The sequence below is a fragment of the Cololabis saira genome, chromosome 5, assembly GCF_033807715.1.
Source record: "Cololabis saira isolate AMF1-May2022 chromosome 5, fColSai1.1, whole genome shotgun sequence".
NCBI lineage: Eukaryota > Metazoa > Chordata > Actinopteri > Beloniformes > Belonidae > Cololabis > Cololabis saira.
The window spans coordinates 1540217-1559774 of NC_084591.1; the positions used below are offsets into that span (position 1 = coordinate 1540217).

The following is a 19558-nucleotide window of genomic DNA, read 5'->3' on the forward strand; positions in this document are numbered from 1 at the left end:
AATACAATAAAATAGTTAGTCTTTCTACATTCATATAAGTTTCATTTAACTTAAATACAGACCGACGCAGCTGCTGCTGCTCGGTAATAACAGCTACAGGCTGATTTATGGTTCCGCGTTACACCTACGCGTAGCCTACGGCGTAGGGTGCGCGGCGACGCCGTAGGCTACGCCGTCGATTTAACGCGGAACCATAAATCAGGCCTAACGTTAACCACAATACATGAGTAACCATGGCAACCCAACTCAAGCTGGACATTAATACGGCATAACATTTGCAAAGAAAACAAATCCTGATCAGCAGGTGCTTTTGTGTCAGTTAGGCTCCACTTTAGCACTTTAGCATTCCTGACACTAGTTTAGTCTTTCAGACAAACTTTCTACTGCCGTTAAACTTTTACCGTTAAAGTCCGAAGCGCCGGATGTTTACAATTTCTCGGCGAGTCGCCTTCAAAACAAAAGCACTAAATATCGGTCTCCTTAAAGGTATTCTCCCTGATGTGGAAGAGCTAGCAAGAATTTTGAAAGAGGCACCTCTAAGCCCCGCCCATTCGGTCCGAATGATACGGATTGGTCCAGGTCCAGGAAGGGAAAGAACCAATCAGATGCCTTCATTTTAAACCAAGCTGTATGGGGGTCCGTGGGGATGTAGGCGTCTCCATCACGGCGAGAGCGGAGAGCGCCGGTGCACGGCACGGCAGCGCGGCTGGCGGAGCGCTGCGGTGCCGTGCAGGCTCTGTTGCCACAGCTACGCCGTAGGGCAGGGGTCGGCAAGTAAGTTTGGCCTCGGGCCAAATTTTTTCGGAGCAACTGAATGGTGGAGAGGGACCTGGCTGCAGGCAAGATGGCCGACAAGGGCGCCGCCATTCTTCCATCCATACCGGAAGTTGGTCACTTTGTTAATATATTATTTTTTTTAATTTATTTATTTTTTTTAAATTAACATTTGCAAACAGTACAATGATAACAAAACTTCACATTAGGCAATTTCACGTTGAATTATAACATATAAAGAGTATTACTCAAATAAAAAACAAAACAAAAAGCACAACACATTATAACAGAAAGCCAAAACATTTACATACATTTATGGTTTTGATTGCTTTTGAATTAGTAGAAAAACTTAATAGAGTCCAGATACTGTTTTAATTCACAATGAAAAGTAAAAAAAAGGGTTTTTTGCGTAAGAATTTTGATTTGTGGATGTGGAATTTTGCGAGGATAATCAACAAATTAATAATAAATGTTTCTTTTGGCTTTGTTCTAATCGTTACATGGTCAAAAACACCAAACACATCCTTCCAAAATAAATTAAAATCAATATCAATTCTTTCAGACACAAAATTACACATATCACTCCAAAAAGTTTGAACAATGGGGCACAGCCAGAATAAGTGTGTCATCGTTTCAGAATTTGCAGAACAAAAAGTTTTGAATCTTTTTACAATGTGATCATTTGTAGGATAGAATTAATGAATTAACTTAAATGAAATTTCTTTAACTTTCTTTGTCACCAGGTATTGGTTGGGTGAGAGCCAGACCTTCCAGTTAATATTTTTTACATATTTATCCCAATATGGGATGTATATTATTAAACTATAACATGAATATATATATATATATATATATATATATATATATATATATATATATATATATATATATATATATATATATATATATATATATATAGCCTATGTAATATAAATGTACTTACTAATAATGATCAGAATCAGAATCAGAATCAGAATCAGCTTTATTGGCCAGGTTCGAACATTGTCCAACAAGGAATTTGTTTCGGTTATTTCGCTCTTTGGTAGTAAAACAATAAACAATAAACAAATAAACAATAAACAAATGTGGTATTACTATATACAGTATAAACATTTTAACATTTTAACATTTTAAGGTGCAGCAGTTTGAGGTAGTGATAAAAGAAGGATAGTTCTGAATAAAAATAAGAGTAAGTATAAGTATAACCTATATACAATTTTAACAGACAAATTATACAAAAAATACAAAAAATTATACAAAAGGAAGTACAAAAGTGAGAGGTGCAGCAGAGTGAGGCAGACATGATTATTAAAGAAGGTGCTGGATGATTTTTATTGCACGTGTTTGGTTACTCTGAGACTATTATTTGTGGGAGTTCATCAGAGCAACCGCTTGGAAGAAACTGTCTTTGTGTCTGGAGGTTTTGGCGTACAGAGCTCTGTAGACCTGGTCCTGGTCCTGGTTCTGGTCCTGGTCCTGGTCCTGGTCCTGGTCTACAGTGCTCTGTAGCGCCGTCCAGAGGGGAGGAGTTGGAACAGGCTGTGTCCCGGGTGTGAGGGGTCGGCAGAGATTCGACCTGCCCGTTTCCTGGTCCTGGACCGGTACAGGTCGTCGATAGATGGGAGGTTAGTCCCAACTATCCTCTCTGCAGTCCTGATGGTCCGTTGCAGTCTGTGCCTGTCTAGTTTGGTGGCTGATGCAAACCAGACAGATGTCTTTTTAACTTATTTATATACATATATAACAAAATAAAAAACATGTATTTATATATATATATATATATATAGCCTACGGAGGTAGTTTACAATAGACTAGTTTACAAGCAGCGATTCGAAAATGATAAAACACACACATTATATATATATATATATATATATATATATATATATATATATATATATATATATATATATATATATAATCCACCTCAATTAACCTCAAACAGCACTTAAAGCTAAGGACGCTGAATTTGAGTGACCAACGGGTAAATTAAAATGCCATCAGTCATGTATACGTGTGTTCACAGATATATAACATGTAAAAGATTAATTTATTGATTTGTACTTTTATTTTCAATAGATCTTTGTGCTACTGAGGGTGATTGAGGAGGTCACAGGTATAGGAGCAAGAATACAGAGAGGGGAGATGAGACTGCTGGATTTAGTCTCTGATGTGATGCTGCCAGAGGTGAGATGGTCAATAGAGCTTCCTCGGGAAATGGAAGGAAATTATTAGGTGGTCAATATTTTATTCCTTTGGAAAACATAAAACCAAAACAGTGCACACGTTAGAGTATGATTGGATCATTTAACTGTTTTTCAGATAATGATCAAAATCCTGGAAGGAGAGGGCATGACCAGACTGAAGGCTGAGATCATGCTGGCCAGTGAGAGTCTGATGCTGATCCCACAGTCATTGTTCATTATTATTTCATTGTTATGTTCAGTTTAATTTGTTCCTCCTCATTGTTGCTCATGCTTTTTCCCTTGTTTTTGATATTTATATATATATATATATATATATATATATATATATATATATATATATATATATATATATATATATATATATATATATATATAATATGTGTGCGTGTTTTATCATTTTCGAATCGCTGCTTGTAAACTAGTCTATTGTAAACTACCTCCGTAGGCTATATATATATATATATATATATATATATATATATATATATATATATGTATGTATGTATGTATGTATGTATGTATGTATGTATGTATGTATGTATGTATGTATGTATGTATGTATGTATGTATGTATGTATGTATGTATGTATGTATGTATGTATGTATATATATATATATATATATATATATATATATATATATATATATATATATATATATATGTATGTATGTATGTATGTATGTATGTATGTATGTATATATATATATATATATATATATATATATATATATATATATATATATATACATACATACATGTTTTTTATTTTGTTATATATGTATATAAATACGTTTAAAAAAAACATAGTTATTAGTAAGTACGTTATGTTATATAATGTTTTATAATAATGTTTTATAATTTTCCTTTTATGGCCGCTTTTAAACTACCTCCGTCATATTTGAATAATATACACGAAGAAGACCAACTTCCGTATTTAGCAGCCTACCCCCTGGCTGATGTTCTGATGTTTGATATTTCATTGATAAGACTTGCTTTTGTATTGTTTGATTGTTTGTTCTGTTAATAAAGAACTGTTGGAAAAAAAAAAAAAAAAAAGACCAACTTCCGGTATGAACTTCCGGTCTGGACCTCCGGTATGCATTGGTTTTTTTTTTATTTGAGTAATACTCTTTATATGTTATAATTCAACGTGAAATTGCATAATGTGAAGTTTTGTTATCATTGTACTGTTTGCAAATGTTAATTTAAAAAAAATAAATAAATTAAAAAAAATAATATATTAACGAAGTGACCAACTTCCGGTATGGACTTCCGGTATGGATGGAAGAATGGCGGCGCCCTTGTCGGCCATTTTGCCTGCAGCCAGGTACTCTTGGAATGGTGGGCCAGAACATCACATCAATCAGGCGAAGCATGTTTTTTTTTCTACTAAACAAAACTTTTTTCCCCTTATCTATAGGCTACTAGTATTATTATACTATTATATCTTGTACAAAAAAGTAATTTAAGAAAGTCATTAGTTTAAATAAAGTAACTTGAATTTGCTACAGACTGTTATTAGTGTGTTATTACTGCTTTAACGCAACTCTGTGGCTGCGTCATGAAACCGCTTATAAGTAACTTGGTGATAATAATATTATTTTCTGCCGAGCTACTAACAAATGCAGTCCTTCTTTAAAATACACAGAACGACATTAAACACATGAAAAACCCATGACGCACCTATGAACAGTAGCACAGGGGACAGTCAGTACGTGTCTTACCATTTCAACAGCTTCAGGTGTTTTGCCGGGAGTCTGTGCCTACGTTACTCCTGAATATTTGTGTGCACCTCTAATTAAGGCCCCCCTATGCTACAGGTGAAAGGGAACTATACAGAATTGTGTGCGTCCGGAATCATGAAGATTCTACTTTTATTTTATTTTATCTTTTCTAAATAAAGGCTTTGAATTTTCTATGAAATTATCGTTTTTGTGATAGTAAATAATTAAAAAAAAAATATATATATATATATATATATTTATTTTTTTATCAGATTTTCAATGTCATCTGGCGGGCCAGATATTATTGGAGACGGGCCAATTTTGGCCCGCGGGCCGCCAGTTGCCGACCACTGCCGTAGGGTACGCCGTAGGCTACAGCGTAGCCGTGGCTCTAGAGCCTGCACGGCACCGCAGCGCTCCGCATCGCGCTCCGCATCCATGTAATGCCCACGACCTCTCACCACTATTTTCCGTGGTATATACACGGAAAATGGTATAATTCCGTGTGGGCACCACGGATATTTTACCATGCAAAGTCAATGGGATCCGTTGTCGTGGTATATACACGGATTATTACATTATTATTATTTATATATTATTCTTTGTTATAGTGGCTAAATTATGAGTTTTTTGTCGCACAAGGTACTGTTTTTACTGTCAGTTTGTAAAAGCATGTTTTTAGCCTCAACCTCTCACCTGATGAAGACCATGGAGAGGATTCTACTCGGCCACCTGAGACAGCAGGTGGTTGATGTGATGGACCCCCTGCAGTTGGCGTACCGGCCTGGCATCGGTGTGGATGATGCTGTCATCTACCTGATGCACAGGTCACTCGCGCATCTGGAGAGCGCCGGCAGCACTGTGAGAGTCATGTTCTTTGACTTCTCCAGTGCTTTTAACACCGTCCAGCCATCGCTGCTCAGGGGGAAGCTGGAGGAAGCAGGAGTGGACTGTCACCTGGCTGCATGGACCATTCACTACCTCACCAACAGGCCACAGTACGTGAGGCTCCGCAACTGTGTGTCTGATGTGGTGGTCTGCAGCACGGGGTACAGGGTACAGTGCTCGCTCCATTCCTCTTCACACTTTACACATCTGACTTCCACCACAACACGGACTCCTGCCATCTCCAGAAGTTCTCCGATGACTCCGCCATCGTGGGACGCGTGTCCAGGGGGGACGATCTGGAGTACAGGGGGACGATCTGGAGTACAGGGGGACGATCTAGAGTACAGGGGGACGATCTGGAGTACAGGGGGACGATCTGGAGTACAGGGGGACGATCTGGAGTACAGGGGGACGATCTAGAGTACAGGGGGGTCATCGCCGACTTCGTCTCATGGTGCGAACGGAACCATCTGCAAATCAACACCAGCAAGACGAAGGAGGTGGTGATCGACTTCGGCAGGAACCCTCTGCCTCCTGCACCGGTGAACATCCATGGGGTGGACATTGAGACGGTGGAGGAGTACAAGTACCTGGTGTTACCTGGAGGAGTACCAGTACCTGGGTGTTACCTGGAGTACAAGTACCTGGGTGTTACCTGGAGGAGTACCAGTACCTGGGTGTTACCTGGAGTACAAGTACCTGGGTGTTACCTGGAGGAGTACCAGTACCTGGGTGTTACCTGGAGTACAAGTACCTGGGTGTTACCTGGAGGAGTACCAGTACCTGGGTGTTACCTGGAGGAGTACAAGTACCTGGGCGTTACCTGGAGGAGTACCAGTACCTGGGTGTTACCTGGAGGAGTATAAGTACCTGGGTGTTACCTGGAGGAGTACAAGTACCTGGTGTTACCTGGAGGAGTACAAGTACCTGGTGTTACCTGGAGTACAAGTACCTGGGTGTTACCTGGAGGAGTACAAGTACCTGGGTGTTACCTGGAGGAGTACCAGTACCTGGGTGTTACCTGGAGGAGTACAAGTACCTGGGTGTTACCTGGAGGAGTACCAGTACCTGGGTGTTACCTGGAGGAGTACCAGTACCTGGGTGTTACCTGGAGGAGTACAAGTACCTGGTGTTACCTGGAGGAGTATAAGTACCTGGGTGTTACCTGGAGTATAAGTACCTGGTGTTACCTGGAGGAGTACCAGTACCTGGGTGTTCACCTCAACAATAAACTGGACTGGTCTCAACACCGACGCCCTGTACAAGAAGGGCCAGAGTCGACTCCACCTGCTGAGGAGACTGAGGTCCTTCGGCGTGTGCAGGGAGCTCCTAAGGACTTTCTATGACTCTGTGGTAGCGTCTGCTATCTGTGGTAGCGTCTGCTATCTGTGGTAGCGTCTGCTATCTGTGGTAGCGTCTGTATATTCTATGCAGTGTTTCTGCTGGAGCTGCGGGAGCTCGGAGAGACAGGAAGAGACTGAACCGACTGGTCAGGAGGGCTGGCTCGGTTCTTGGTTGTATCTGGACTCTGCTGAGGAGGTGGGTGAGAGGAGGATGCTGGTCAAGCTGAACTCCATCATGGACAACCCTCTCACCACCTACATGACACTGTGGGAGCATCAGCAGCTCCTTCAGCCAAAGACTGCTCCACCCGCTAGAGAAGGAACGCTACCGCAGGAACGCTAACGCTACCGCAGGTCCTTCATCCCCACAGACATCAGACTTTATAATAACCAACTGTAGCCACCCGTGTGCAATAAACTTGTCTCTTTATAAGTGCAATAACCACTAATACCTCAAATACCTCAAGTATTTTTGAAAATATTATCTGTTTATTTGGTGTTTACTACTTTTTTTCTCTTGTACATAGTCTTTTTCTACTTTTTATCTTGCTCTTTTTTATTATTTAACTATTTATGGTAATTTCTATTTTTTTATTTATTTATTTTTTATTTTTTGGGCTCTAGTGGCCCTTTATTCAAGCTGCAGATATGAAAGGGGTAGAGAGAGAGATCGGGGATGACATGCAGCAAAGGTGCGCAGGCCGGGATTCGAACCTGCGACCACTGCAGGAGGAGGACTGTAGCCTCAGTATATGAGCCGCTGCTTAACCCACAACGCCACCGAGCGGCCCAAGGTAATTTCTATTTTACATTTTTTGTATAAAGTGTGTGTGTGTTTTGGCTGCTGCACGACTGAATTTCTCCTCTGGGAGATAATTAAAGTCTACTATTCTATTTTCTATTTTAACGCTGTTTTAGCAGTGTTTTATTGAGGTTTTAATGGGAGCACCACGGATATAATACTATGCGAAGTCAATGAGATCCGTGGTTGTGATATATACACGGATTATGACATTATTATTATTTACATATTATTCTTTGTTATAGTGGCTAAATTATGAGTTTTTGTCGCGCAAGGTACTGTTTGTTACTGTCAGTTTGTAAAAGCATGTTTTTAATCATCCCATAGATATGGGCCAGTAGGGCCCTACTCTACCTACTAGTAGGCGCAGGAGGCTGTTATCGCCCCTTTCTATGGCTAACCCCATGTTATTAATGCTCAGTAGGCACAGAAGTTTTGTTATGAAGCTCACACCTCACCTCCCTTTTTTATGTATTTAGCTAGAATTTTAAAACCTGAACAATAGAATTCAACATAAAATGCCGGATCTTGTCCATTAAAAACAATACTTTTTGGAACATAGTGTAACGACCACAGATAAGATAAGGCCTTGCCCGCCTGGGCAACACATCAGCATTTGGCCGACTGGTTAGTGCAGTTGACTGTGGTCTGGGAGACTGGTTACTGCAGTTGACTGTGGTCTGGGAGACTGGTTAGAGCAGTTGACTGTGGTCTGGGAGACTGGTTAGTGCAGTTGACTGTGGTCTGGGAGACTGTGGTTCGAGACAACGCTCTGGGCACGACTTGTTCGCCACAGTATTTTCCTCATTGTGTTATGGTTTTCTTTTAATATCTTTAACATTTCTAAACACAAAAACATGAAAGTGTCCTTGATAATTCAATAATACAATAGGCTCATGTTAAGGACATCCGTTTTAATTAGTTCTCCTTCGATTATGACATGTTATTAATGCTCAGTAGGCACAGGAGGTTTGTTATGTATTGTTATAGGTTTGCCTATGAGGCCTATTTCGTGTCTATTTTTGCACAGTTCACTAACGCTTTGAGCTAGGAGGCTGAAATTCTAGACTCTGTATCAGGAGGTGACTCTCATCCACTGTGCCGAGGGCCAGACCCGTGCGACCTTCGGAAGTGCCAAAGGTCACAGAGTGTGGTGCCTTTTTCTGGCCTTTTTTGTGTGTTTTTTGAATAATTCACTAACGCTTTGAGCTGGGAGGCTGATTTTTGACTATGTTGCAATGCAGAAGGCCCTTTGCTAGGATCTTTTGGTCCCGTGGCTGTACGACTTCCACAGAGCTAGTTGGCGTTGCAGAGGGTTCACAGAGTTGAGACTTGGCAAGCCCAATCTAGGCCCCATATGGAGGCCACAGGTCGAGTTTTACTTGGTTTGGTCAAATGTTGTGGCAACGGCGTCCGTTCAAATGTTGGAAAAAGTGACGTTTCAAAGCCCCGCCCATTGAAAAGTACAGGTCCGATCTGCACCAAACTAACGTCTGTCTGTTCAGGTGATGCCCCCAAACAACATATAAAAAATTCAGACTTCTATGACTTCTGCAACCGTGTTTCCTCCAAAACGTCCTGGCTGGTTAGGAGGTTGTAGAAACATATAGCTCTGAGAGCCTCCTGACTAATGGAATGGGGCCTATTTTGAGTCTTTTTTCACTAATGCTTTGAGCTAGGAGGCTGAAATTCTAGACTCTGTATCAGGAGGTGACTCTCATCCACTGTGCCGAGGTCCAGATCTGTGTGACCTTCGGAAGTGTCAAAGGTCAGGTGTCAGGTGTTGCTTTTTTTTAACTGACTGCTAGTATTCTTCTACTATTGTGAGCTAATAATTTCCCACTGAGCATGAGCAGCCTTAACCCCCACCCTGATGCTGCTGGTGCTCGTGTAACCAGGGCCTTCCCAAAGTAATAAAAAGAGGAGACGAAGCAGAGACGGACAGAGACGTTTGCAGGATTGGGACTGCACGTCCTCTGACTTCTCTCCTCGCCAGTATTTACCCTGAACCGATGTCTCTGTCTCTTTTTAATATCCAGCAGAATTAGCCAAGTTGCTGAGGGTCAGTTTGGACTTGACAGCGGAGCTGCCGGGGGTCGGAGTTGAAATGTGGGTTTTGAATAAGAGGAATTCTTGTAATTCTCCGTAACTCCTCATATCTCATAACTCTCCTGCAAGACTTCTCTACAAAACAACAAAAAAGAAGATCTCAATGTTTTTTTTAGAACATCAGAAGTTTTATTTCTTACTAAATATTCAGATTGTTAAACATGAAACATGGTCAACAGATTTGGACATCAGCAACATGTGATGTGCAGATCTAGTCTGGTCTTGCAGCTGCAGCGACGACTACCGGCCCCGACACTCTCACACCAACTAGAGGCTTCACTGAACCGTTTGCTGCGTTGCTGCTGTCACTAACATCTCTGGAATCATTTACCGTATTTTCTGGACTATAAGCCGCACCTGTATATAAGCAGCATCCACTCTATTTGAAAAAAAAGATATGCAAGCCGCAGATATTTATGTTGTTAGATTAGATATTTACTACATGTACAGAACGATTTTGAACTGTAAATGATGTACATGTTTGTACCTAAATAGATCCTTCTCTAACAGTGTCTTTTAACACGGCAGCAACTTTGCTAATTAAAACGGGACAGAACCAAGAGAAAATAACCGCTATTTATTTATCTATTTATCTGTTTGAAATCTGCTTCTACTTCTATCTGCTAAAGAAGAAGTAGCGTATTGTTTTTTGCATTTATTTTGTCTTAGTTTTGATTCTAATTCCGGTGAGCACTCCCTCTAGCGGTGGAAGAAAAATCCACAGAATAGCTGCACCTTTGTATAAGCCGCATGGTTCAAAACCTATGAAAAAAGTAGCGGCTTATAGTCCAGAAAATACGGTACTTTGTTCTCATGGCTGGAAAATATGTTTATCTTTAGAAAACGAGAACCTTTGGTTAATGCTAATGAAGGAGGAAACGAGTCTGAATGCAGACGTGATATCAGAGATGAAGAAGGTCTGGTGGAGTTCATCACAATCACAATCACAATCACAATCAGAATCACAATCACTATCACTATCGATATCACAATCACTAATCACAATCACAATCACAATCACCATCACAATCAGAATCACAATCACTATCACTATCACTATCACTATCACAATCACAATCACAATCACTATCACTATCACAATCACAATCACCATCACAATCACCATCACAATCGCAATCACAATCGCAATCACTATCGCAATCACTATCGATATCACAATCACTAATCACAATCACAATCACAATCACCATCACAATCAGAATCACAATCACTATCACTATCACTATCACTATCACAATCACAATCACAATCACTATCACTATCACAATCACAATCACCATCACAATCACCATCACAATCGCAATCACTATCGCAATCACTATCGCTATCGCTATTGCAATCGCTATCGCTATCGCTATCGCTATCGCAATCGCTATCGCTATCGCTATCGCTATCGCTATCGCTATCGCTATCGCAATCGCAATCGCAATCGCTATCGCTATCACAATCAGAAAGACGTTTATTTCCAAGTAGTTTAAGACACACAAGGAATTTGAGGTGGTGATTGGTCCAATATAAAAGAACAAATAATATTAAAGAAGTGGAAGAAAAGAGAAATACAACATAAAAAACACAAATCAAATCTAAAAACTAACAGTTAACAATTACAACACAGGCTTATTTCTATGTTTTTATATTAATATTATTAATAATTCCCAGGTGAAACTACAAAAGAAAAACTTCCACCTCCAAAAGAGGAAATAACAAGAAAACATCAACTTATAGAACAAAAACGTCCCTCCATCCGTCAGAGAAAGAAGAAAAGAAGAAAAGTAAATCAATAAAAACCTGAAGAGGAAACTCGTTGATCTTATTTGAGTTTACAGAACTCAGCTGATCCTGTAAGAGAGTAAATCCCGACTCCAGCGTGCAGCGGCCGAGTGAAGGAGGTCTGGACTCTGTGGACGAGGAGGGTCGTGGTTCCAGAGACGCTGTAGAAGGACAGAACTCCTGCTCCGTGATCCACGTAAACTCCTATTCTGGAGGAAGCAGGACCTGAGACGGAGGTTTGGATGCTGTTGTACCAGAACACATAACTGCCTGAGTAACACCATAGTGACCAAGATTTATCATTCCATCCAAATGCACTTTCCCACCCTGATCTGCTGATATTCTTGTATGAAACTGCTACATAAACTCCACCTGCTGTCTCCACCTCCCAGTAATGACGTCCAGTCAGACTCTCTCTACTCAGAACCTGAAGACAATCACTGAATCTGTCTGGATGATCAGAATAAGACTGACGTTGGTCCATCCGAGTCACCTTTCTGTTCTGCTCTGACAGTAACAGAGATGTGTTTACTGTGTTTGGATCCAGAGTGATTTCACATGAATATTTCAAGAATCCAGCTCTGCTCGTTGGTTCTGGTTCTGGTTCTGGTTCTGGTTCTGGTTCTGGTTCTGGTTCTGGTCCTGGTTCTGGTCCTGGTTCTGGTTCTGGTTCTGACAGTAAAACATCCACGTCAGCGACGGCCAGTGAGACGTTTGTCCACGTGTCTCTCAGGATGTCCCGTAGTCGACCTCTGACCTCTGACACGGCTGCTGCCACGTCCTGAAAGTACCTGTTGAGGCACCAGCACAGAAAGTGGTAAATTCCGTGTGAGCACCACGCATCTTTTACTTGTGCAAAGTCAATTGGGAACTGTTGTAAACCGTTTGCTACTTCTAACCAATCATAAGTGGTGCTTTAACCTAACCAGACCTTAACCAGAGCGTCGTCCAGCCACAAAATATCATTTTTAATGGCTTTGGAACCAGGGAGTGGAAACAGACGATATTTAAATTACCGTATTTTCTGGACTATAAGCCGCACCTGCATACAAGCCGCATCTGTTCTATTTAAAAAAAAAAGATATGCAAGAAATGATATTTATGTTGTCAGATTAGATATTTACTACATGTACAGAAGGATTTTGAACTGTAAATGATGTACATGTTTGTACCTAAATACAGGGTGTTTAAGGGTGTGCGAACCGTGCGACCGCACGGGCCCTCGCGCTGTGGGCCGTTTTTTTTTTTTTTTGTTTTTTTTTTGTTTTTTTTCCCCTTATAAATATCAACAGTCACGTTCCATCGTAAATTGTAGGCTATAATAATGATAAAATGTGCATTGTGCGGCCAGTGTAGGCTAATTCTTACTTTACAACTGTCCTGAACGCATCAGAGCTGTGAGCCAACGCTGATTGTCTGTAAGCTGGTTTATGGTTCTGCGTTAAATCGACGCAGAGCATACGCCGTAGGGTACGCGGACGACGCGCAGGACTAAGCAGCGTGTACAACGTTTTGAATGTTACCCCGTTTTCCACGTTACCTGGGTTATTTTGGGTTATGGAAGAGTCAACTATGGTGAGTCAGTGTAACCTTCATAAATAATGTCTTTATCAGAATGTTGTGTAGCTTTGACCACCTGCCTATTTTAATGTGCTTGTGTTGTTTTCAACTAGACCGCCGAGTCTATTCTCTGTTATAGAGCTCAGAAATGATGTTATAGACCGCTGTGTCTATATCTATCTAAATATACTGTGTAATTTTAGACCAGTTATGTTTTTTTTGTATTTAAACTGTATCAAAGATGGAACTGAGTCAGTCCATGACTATCTGAGCGCCGTGTGTGTGTGTGTGTGTGTGTGTGTGTGTGTGTGTGTGTGTGTGTGTGTGTGTGTGTGTGTGTGTGTGTGTGTGTGTGTGTGTGTGTGTGTGTGTGTGTGTATGTGTGTTCTTCTGCAGCATAGGCCTATAGGCTTGGCTCAATAAAAGTGAGAATAAATGTTGTTTGATGGGTGGGATGAGGTGTTGTTGAACATTAAAGGAGCTGTATGTAAGAGCAATAATAAAACGAATCATAAAATTACCCCGATATGTCAACAGACATTTAAAAATCATGTTCATTTCAAATACTTATGTCACTGACAACAGCACTCAAGCCAGGATATTCCAGTTTAAAAAGAGGAGTTGCAGCCCTCAACTGATGTTTATGTTGAAGCTCCACCCTCCACCTATCTCCCAATCACCAAGTCAGTATTGTTTCTGAAGCTCCACCCTCCACCTATCTCCCAATCACCAAGTCAGTATTGTTTCTGAAGCTCCGCCCTCCACCTATCTCCCAATCACCAAGTCAGTATTGTTTCCGAAGCTCCACCCTCCACCTATCTCCCAATCACCAAGTCAGTATTGTTTCCGAAGCTCCACCCTCCACCTATCTCCCAATCACCAAGTCAGTATTGTTTCTGAAGCTCCACCCTCCACCTATCTCCCAATCACCAAGTCAGTATTGTTTCTGAAGCTCCACCCTCCACCTATCTGCCAATCACCAAGTCAGTATTGTTTCTGAAGCTCCACCCTCCACCTATCTCCCAATCACCAAGTCAGTATTGTTTCTGAAGCTCCACCCTCCACCTATCTCCCAATCACCAAGTCAGTATTGTTTCTGCATCCGGGTTGCCAGCTCGGCTCTAATTATCGCAGCCATGGCAGCCTACGTTCCTGCTGCATTCTGCAGCCTACCTGGCAACCTCTGGTCGGGGGGAGGAGGGGGAGGGTACACGCCGCTCAACAATATTTTGAAAGTGACTGCAGTACCAGTTTTGGACATTTCTTACAGACGGCTCCTTTAAAATGACTATCATAAGGGCCCATCGAGAATACTCCGCCCCGTCTGTACTGAGACCCACGCTCCGCTACTGCAGGGGAAGGTATCCAGTATTTTGCTAATTGGAGAGTTAAAATTGCGCATATAGACACCCGATATGACCCGAAACCCCCCCATCCATTTCGCACAGGGCCTCGCAAATCTCCCAGACGGCTCTGCCTAAATAGATCTTTCCTAACAGTGTCTTTTAACACAGCAGCAACTTTGCTGATTAAAACGGGACAGAACCAAGAGAAAATAACCGCTATTTATTTATCTATTTATCTGTTTGAAATCTGCTTCTACTTCTATCTGCTAAAGAAGAAGTAGCGTATTCTTCTTTGCATTTATTTTGTTTTAGTTTTGATTCTAATTCCAGTTAGAGCGCCCCGAGCGGTGGAAGAAAAATCCACAGAATAGCTGCACCTTTGTATAAGCTGCACGGTTGAAAACCTATGAAAAAAGTAGCGGCTTATAGTCCAGAAAATACGGTAATTGTTTTAACCATTCTCCCATTTCGTCAACCACAGGGAATTCTCTGGGCGTCCCCTCTACATCATAGAGTGACGAGCAGAGATCCTGATCACGTGACGAGTCCCCCGACGTGGACGTCGAAGTAAACGGTTAAATATATTGTGCTTTTGAACGGTAAATATTAAAATAAACCGTACACAGGTACATTTACAACTTATATTGAATCACTGTGAATACATCAATGTCATTTACATGACGTTAAATAAACTATCCTAAATAAACAAACATATTTAAAATTCCTTAACATACATCATCTCTATAAAATGTAGTTACTAATTCAGATGCACGACTACATAATAGATATATTCAATTGATATATGTTTTTTAAAACGTTGTTATACGTTAGGGTTAGTCTAGGTTTAACCCAAACTATGGTGACTACAAATATGGCGCTGATTAGCATAAAGCTGTATAGCATGCCTCTAGGGAAATGTAGTTCTTACCAAGTATTATTTTTTTTCACAGAAATGGAGGTTGTTAATACTAAAATAAGAGTGCACATAGTAGTTTAAGGGCATGATACACACATTTGTGTGAATATATTTTAAATATATAATTGTTAAAGGTGTGAAAAATAATTTTAACCATGTTTTACCCCTTAACCATGTAATACCCTATAACATTCTATAATCCTGACCATGTAGGATCATTCTGGAGGTTTTGCGGGGGGGGGCGGGGGTAAATCACTTCAAATACAGCAATGTAACAAATACATCCTGGGTCAGAATGACATACAGTAACATTGCTGTATCTGATGTGATTTACCCCCCCCCCTCAGCTTGGAAGTAACGCTGGATCTGCGTACCTGAGAGGACGGATGTTGATGCCGGAGGAGTGTGTGGACTGACTGAGTGGTGGCGGGGTGGGCCAGTTGTGGAGGAACTGGTTGTGGTCCTCGGTGTCTCTGAGCTGCTTCATCTCAGCGTCTCTCCTCTTCAGGTCACTGATCTCCTGCTGCAGCTTCTCCTCCAGCTCTCTGACTCTCCTCACTTCAGTTTCCTGCTGGGATCTGATCTGCTGCTTCACCTCAGAGCTTCTCTTCTGGAGGAGAGAGATCAGCTCAGTGAACATCTCCTCACTGTCCTCCACTGTTTTATCAGCAGACTGATCGATGGCCTCCACCTCCTGCTGAAGCAGCTTCACATCTTTCTCTCTGTCCTGGATCTGCTGCTGGATTTGTTCTCGACTCAGCTCCATCTCTCTCTGCCTCTCAGTCCTTTCTGCTACAACTGAGACTGTGTCGTGGCCTTTATGTTCATCCACAGAGCAGAGATAACAGATACACTTCTGATCAGTACGACAGAACATCTTCATCACCTCACCGTGACGGGGGCAGATGTTGTCCTGCAGGTTCTTGGAGGGATCCACCAGCTGGTGTTTCTTTAGTGGAGCTGCATCACGGTGAGGTTGGAGGTGTTTCTGGCAGTAAGAGGCCAGACAGACCAAACAGGACTTGACAGCTTTCAGTTTTCTCCCAGAGCAGACATCACAGGCCACGTCTTCAGGTCCAGCGTAGCAGTGATCAGCAGGAGCAGCTTGGAGTCCAGTCTTCTTCAGTTCCTCCATTAAATCAGCTAACATGGTGTTTTTCAGCAGCTCAGGCCTCGGAATAAACGTGCGTCGACACTGAGGACAGCTGGGGAGTTTCTTCTCTCCTTCATCCCAGAAGTCCTTAATACACTTCAGACAGTAACTGTGTCCACAGGGAATAGTCACCGGATCCTTTAAAAGATCCAAACAGATGGAACAAGAGAATTTAACTGGGTCGAGCTGGTTTTCCTGCTGCGCCATCGTCCTCTTCGTAGCAACTGTCAGACAGTTTCACTTCCCCTGAACAGAAACTCTGAGGTATGCAGGATTGCTTCACTCAGGGGCGGGGCTGAACACTATGACTTCCTGGCTGCACCACGTGACTGATTCAGCGGTTAAACCCTCAGGCTCCGTTCAGAATGTGTGTTTGGGGGAGAGTTGCAGTCGGTTAGAGTTTAGAGACAGTTTGGAGATAGTTAGAGACAGTTTGGAGATAGTTAGGGGCAGTTTGGAGATAGTTAGAGACAGTTTGGAGACAGAGACAGTTTGGAGACAGAGACAGTTTAGAGATAGTTAGGGACAGTTTGGAGATAGTTAGAGACAGTTTAGAGATAGTTAGAGACAGTTTGGAGATAGTTAGAGACAGTTTAGAGATAGTTAGGGACAGTTTGGAGATAGTTAGAGACAGTTTGTAGACAGTTAAAGACAGTTTGGACATAGATAGAGACAGTTTGGAGATAGTTAGAGACAGTTTGGAGACAGAGACAGTTTGGAGATAGTTAGGGACAGTTTGGAGATAGTTAGAGGCAGTTTGGAGACAGTTAGAGACAGTTTGGAGACAGTTAGAGACAGTTTGGAGATAGTTAGATGCAGTTTGGAGATAGTTAGGGACAGTTTGGTATGGAGCTAGAACAGTCTCATAATTCGCAAATGCACACAGCGTTTCACAAATGAAAACTGCGTCAATAAGCTCTTCGTAGCAACTGTCAGACAGTTTCACTTCCCCTGAACAGAAACTCTGAGGTATGCAGGATTGCTTCACTCAGGGACGGGGCTGAACACGATGACGTCAGACGCCTCGCTGCCTGGCTGCACCACGTGACTGATTCAGCGATTAAACCCTCAGGCTCCGTTCAGAATGTGTGTTTGGGGGAGAGTTGCAGTCAGTTAGAGTTTAGAGACAGTTTGGAGACAGTTAGAGACAGTTTGGAGATAGTTAGGGACAGTTTGGAGATAGTTAGAGACAGTTTGCAGATAGTTAGAGACAGTTTGGAGATAGTTAGAGACAGTTTGGACATAGTTAGGGACAGTTTGGAGATAGTTAGAGACAGTTTGCAGATAGTTAGAGACAGTTTATAGATAGTTAGAGACAGTTTGGAGACAGTTAAAGACAGTTTGGAGATAGTTAGAGACAGTTTGGAGATAGTTAGATGCAGTTTGGAGATAGTTATAGACAGTTTGGACATAGTTAGAGACAGTTTATAGATAGTTAGAGACAGTTTATAGATAGTTAGAGACAGTTTATAGATAGTTAGAGACAGTTTGGAGATATTTAGAGACAGTTTGGAGACGGTTAGAGACAGTTTGGACATAGTTAGATGCAGTTTGGAGATAGTTAGAGACAGTTTGGTATGGAGCTAGAACAGTCTCATAATTCGCAAATGCACACACCGTTTCACAAATGAAATTGCGTCAACAAGCATGAATTTAGCGCCCAGAGCTGCACTGGACACCACGGCGAGATTATTTATTGTTTCAAGAACAACAACAAATCACCATCAAATTAAAAGCATCAAAATATAAAAAAAAAGCTAAACAAATGAAAAGACTCATCCAGAAATAAAGAACAACAGCAAAAGAATGTGTTGGAACGGGAACAGGAGGAAGCAGAATGCTTATTTAGCCCTGTCCCTTCCTCACAATAGCATATCATATGCCACAGAAAATATAAACATTTAAATAAAATAAGAAAAGAAAGAAAAAAATAAATAATAAGACAAAAATAAATAAATACAACACAAACAATGAATAAACAAAGATCAATGCATAATTAAACTAGCCTCCTACAATATCCTAAACTCAAAAATGTAATTTCCAGTCACTTCTTTGATGATCCATGACCAGCCATGAATGCAGGGACATTTGTATCATATATGATGGATCACATAAGGAACAGAATAATAATAAATACATACAGAAGGTAAACTGAGTTCTTTAGAGGTCCTTATTTTTATATTTCTCAAGAATTGTTTTCTTGTGTTTTTCAACTGTATAGAGTTAGTGCTTCATTTGATTTCTTCATCAAGACCATTCCACAAAGTTCCCCCACAGACTGATACGCACATGCTTTTAAGAGCAGGACGTACACAAGGTTGTTTAAAATGTAGTTTTCCTCTTAGGTGATATTTTCCTTCTTTATCTTGAAACATTTTTGAATGTTTTCAGGCAGTGCATTATTTCTTGCTTTGAGATGAAGAGACTGAAGAAAGTAGTGACATGTACAGACCAAGAAACAGACGTGGTCGGAGCAGTTTCACCGGTGCTCCTGCAGGCGGTGCTGTTGAGCTACAAGTGATGCTCCGTCTCTGTCTCAGCAACATTCACGTCACTAATGTAAAGCAGGACTTTACACAACAAACATGAACGGAAGCAGAATTTAATTTCTTTCATGTTCTCACCGCCATTAATATCTACAAATGTGGGCTGATATTTAAATACAAATTACTTTTGGACCCAACTAGCGTCGCCACCCGTCCCTTGAAATACGGAATTGTTCCGTAATTGGGAATTCAAAGTTGTGTTCCGTATTGAACCAATACAGACACATATTATGCTCTTATTTATTAATGTAATAATATACAGGTGAAGGTCTGAACATTTGAACATATTTCAAAACTTAATTCGTAGTAAATTTAATTCAACTAAAGGTAAAACAAATATATTATTTCCCACTACATTCAAAGTGAGATATTTCAATCCTTTATTTGCTGTGATTTTG

At 41.1% G+C, this 19558-nt stretch overlaps 1 protein-coding gene across 1 annotated transcript; it reads right to left on the bottom strand.

The window, feature by feature from the left end:
- Nucleotides 1–9974: 9974 nt before the first annotated feature.
- LOC133443645 (tripartite motif-containing protein 16-like) lies at nucleotides 9975–17014 on the bottom strand. The gene is made up of 2 exons (XM_061720746.1): nucleotides 15836–17014; nucleotides 9975–12430 (listed from the first exon to the last, which is right to left on the bottom strand). The coding sequence occupies exons 1-2, from the start codon at nucleotides 16819–16821 to the stop codon at nucleotides 11680–11682; spliced, it is 1737 nt and encodes a 578-aa protein (XP_061576730.1). The 5' UTR covers nucleotides 16822–17014; the 3' UTR covers nucleotides 9975–11679.
- Nucleotides 17015–19558: the final 2544 nt, after the last annotated feature.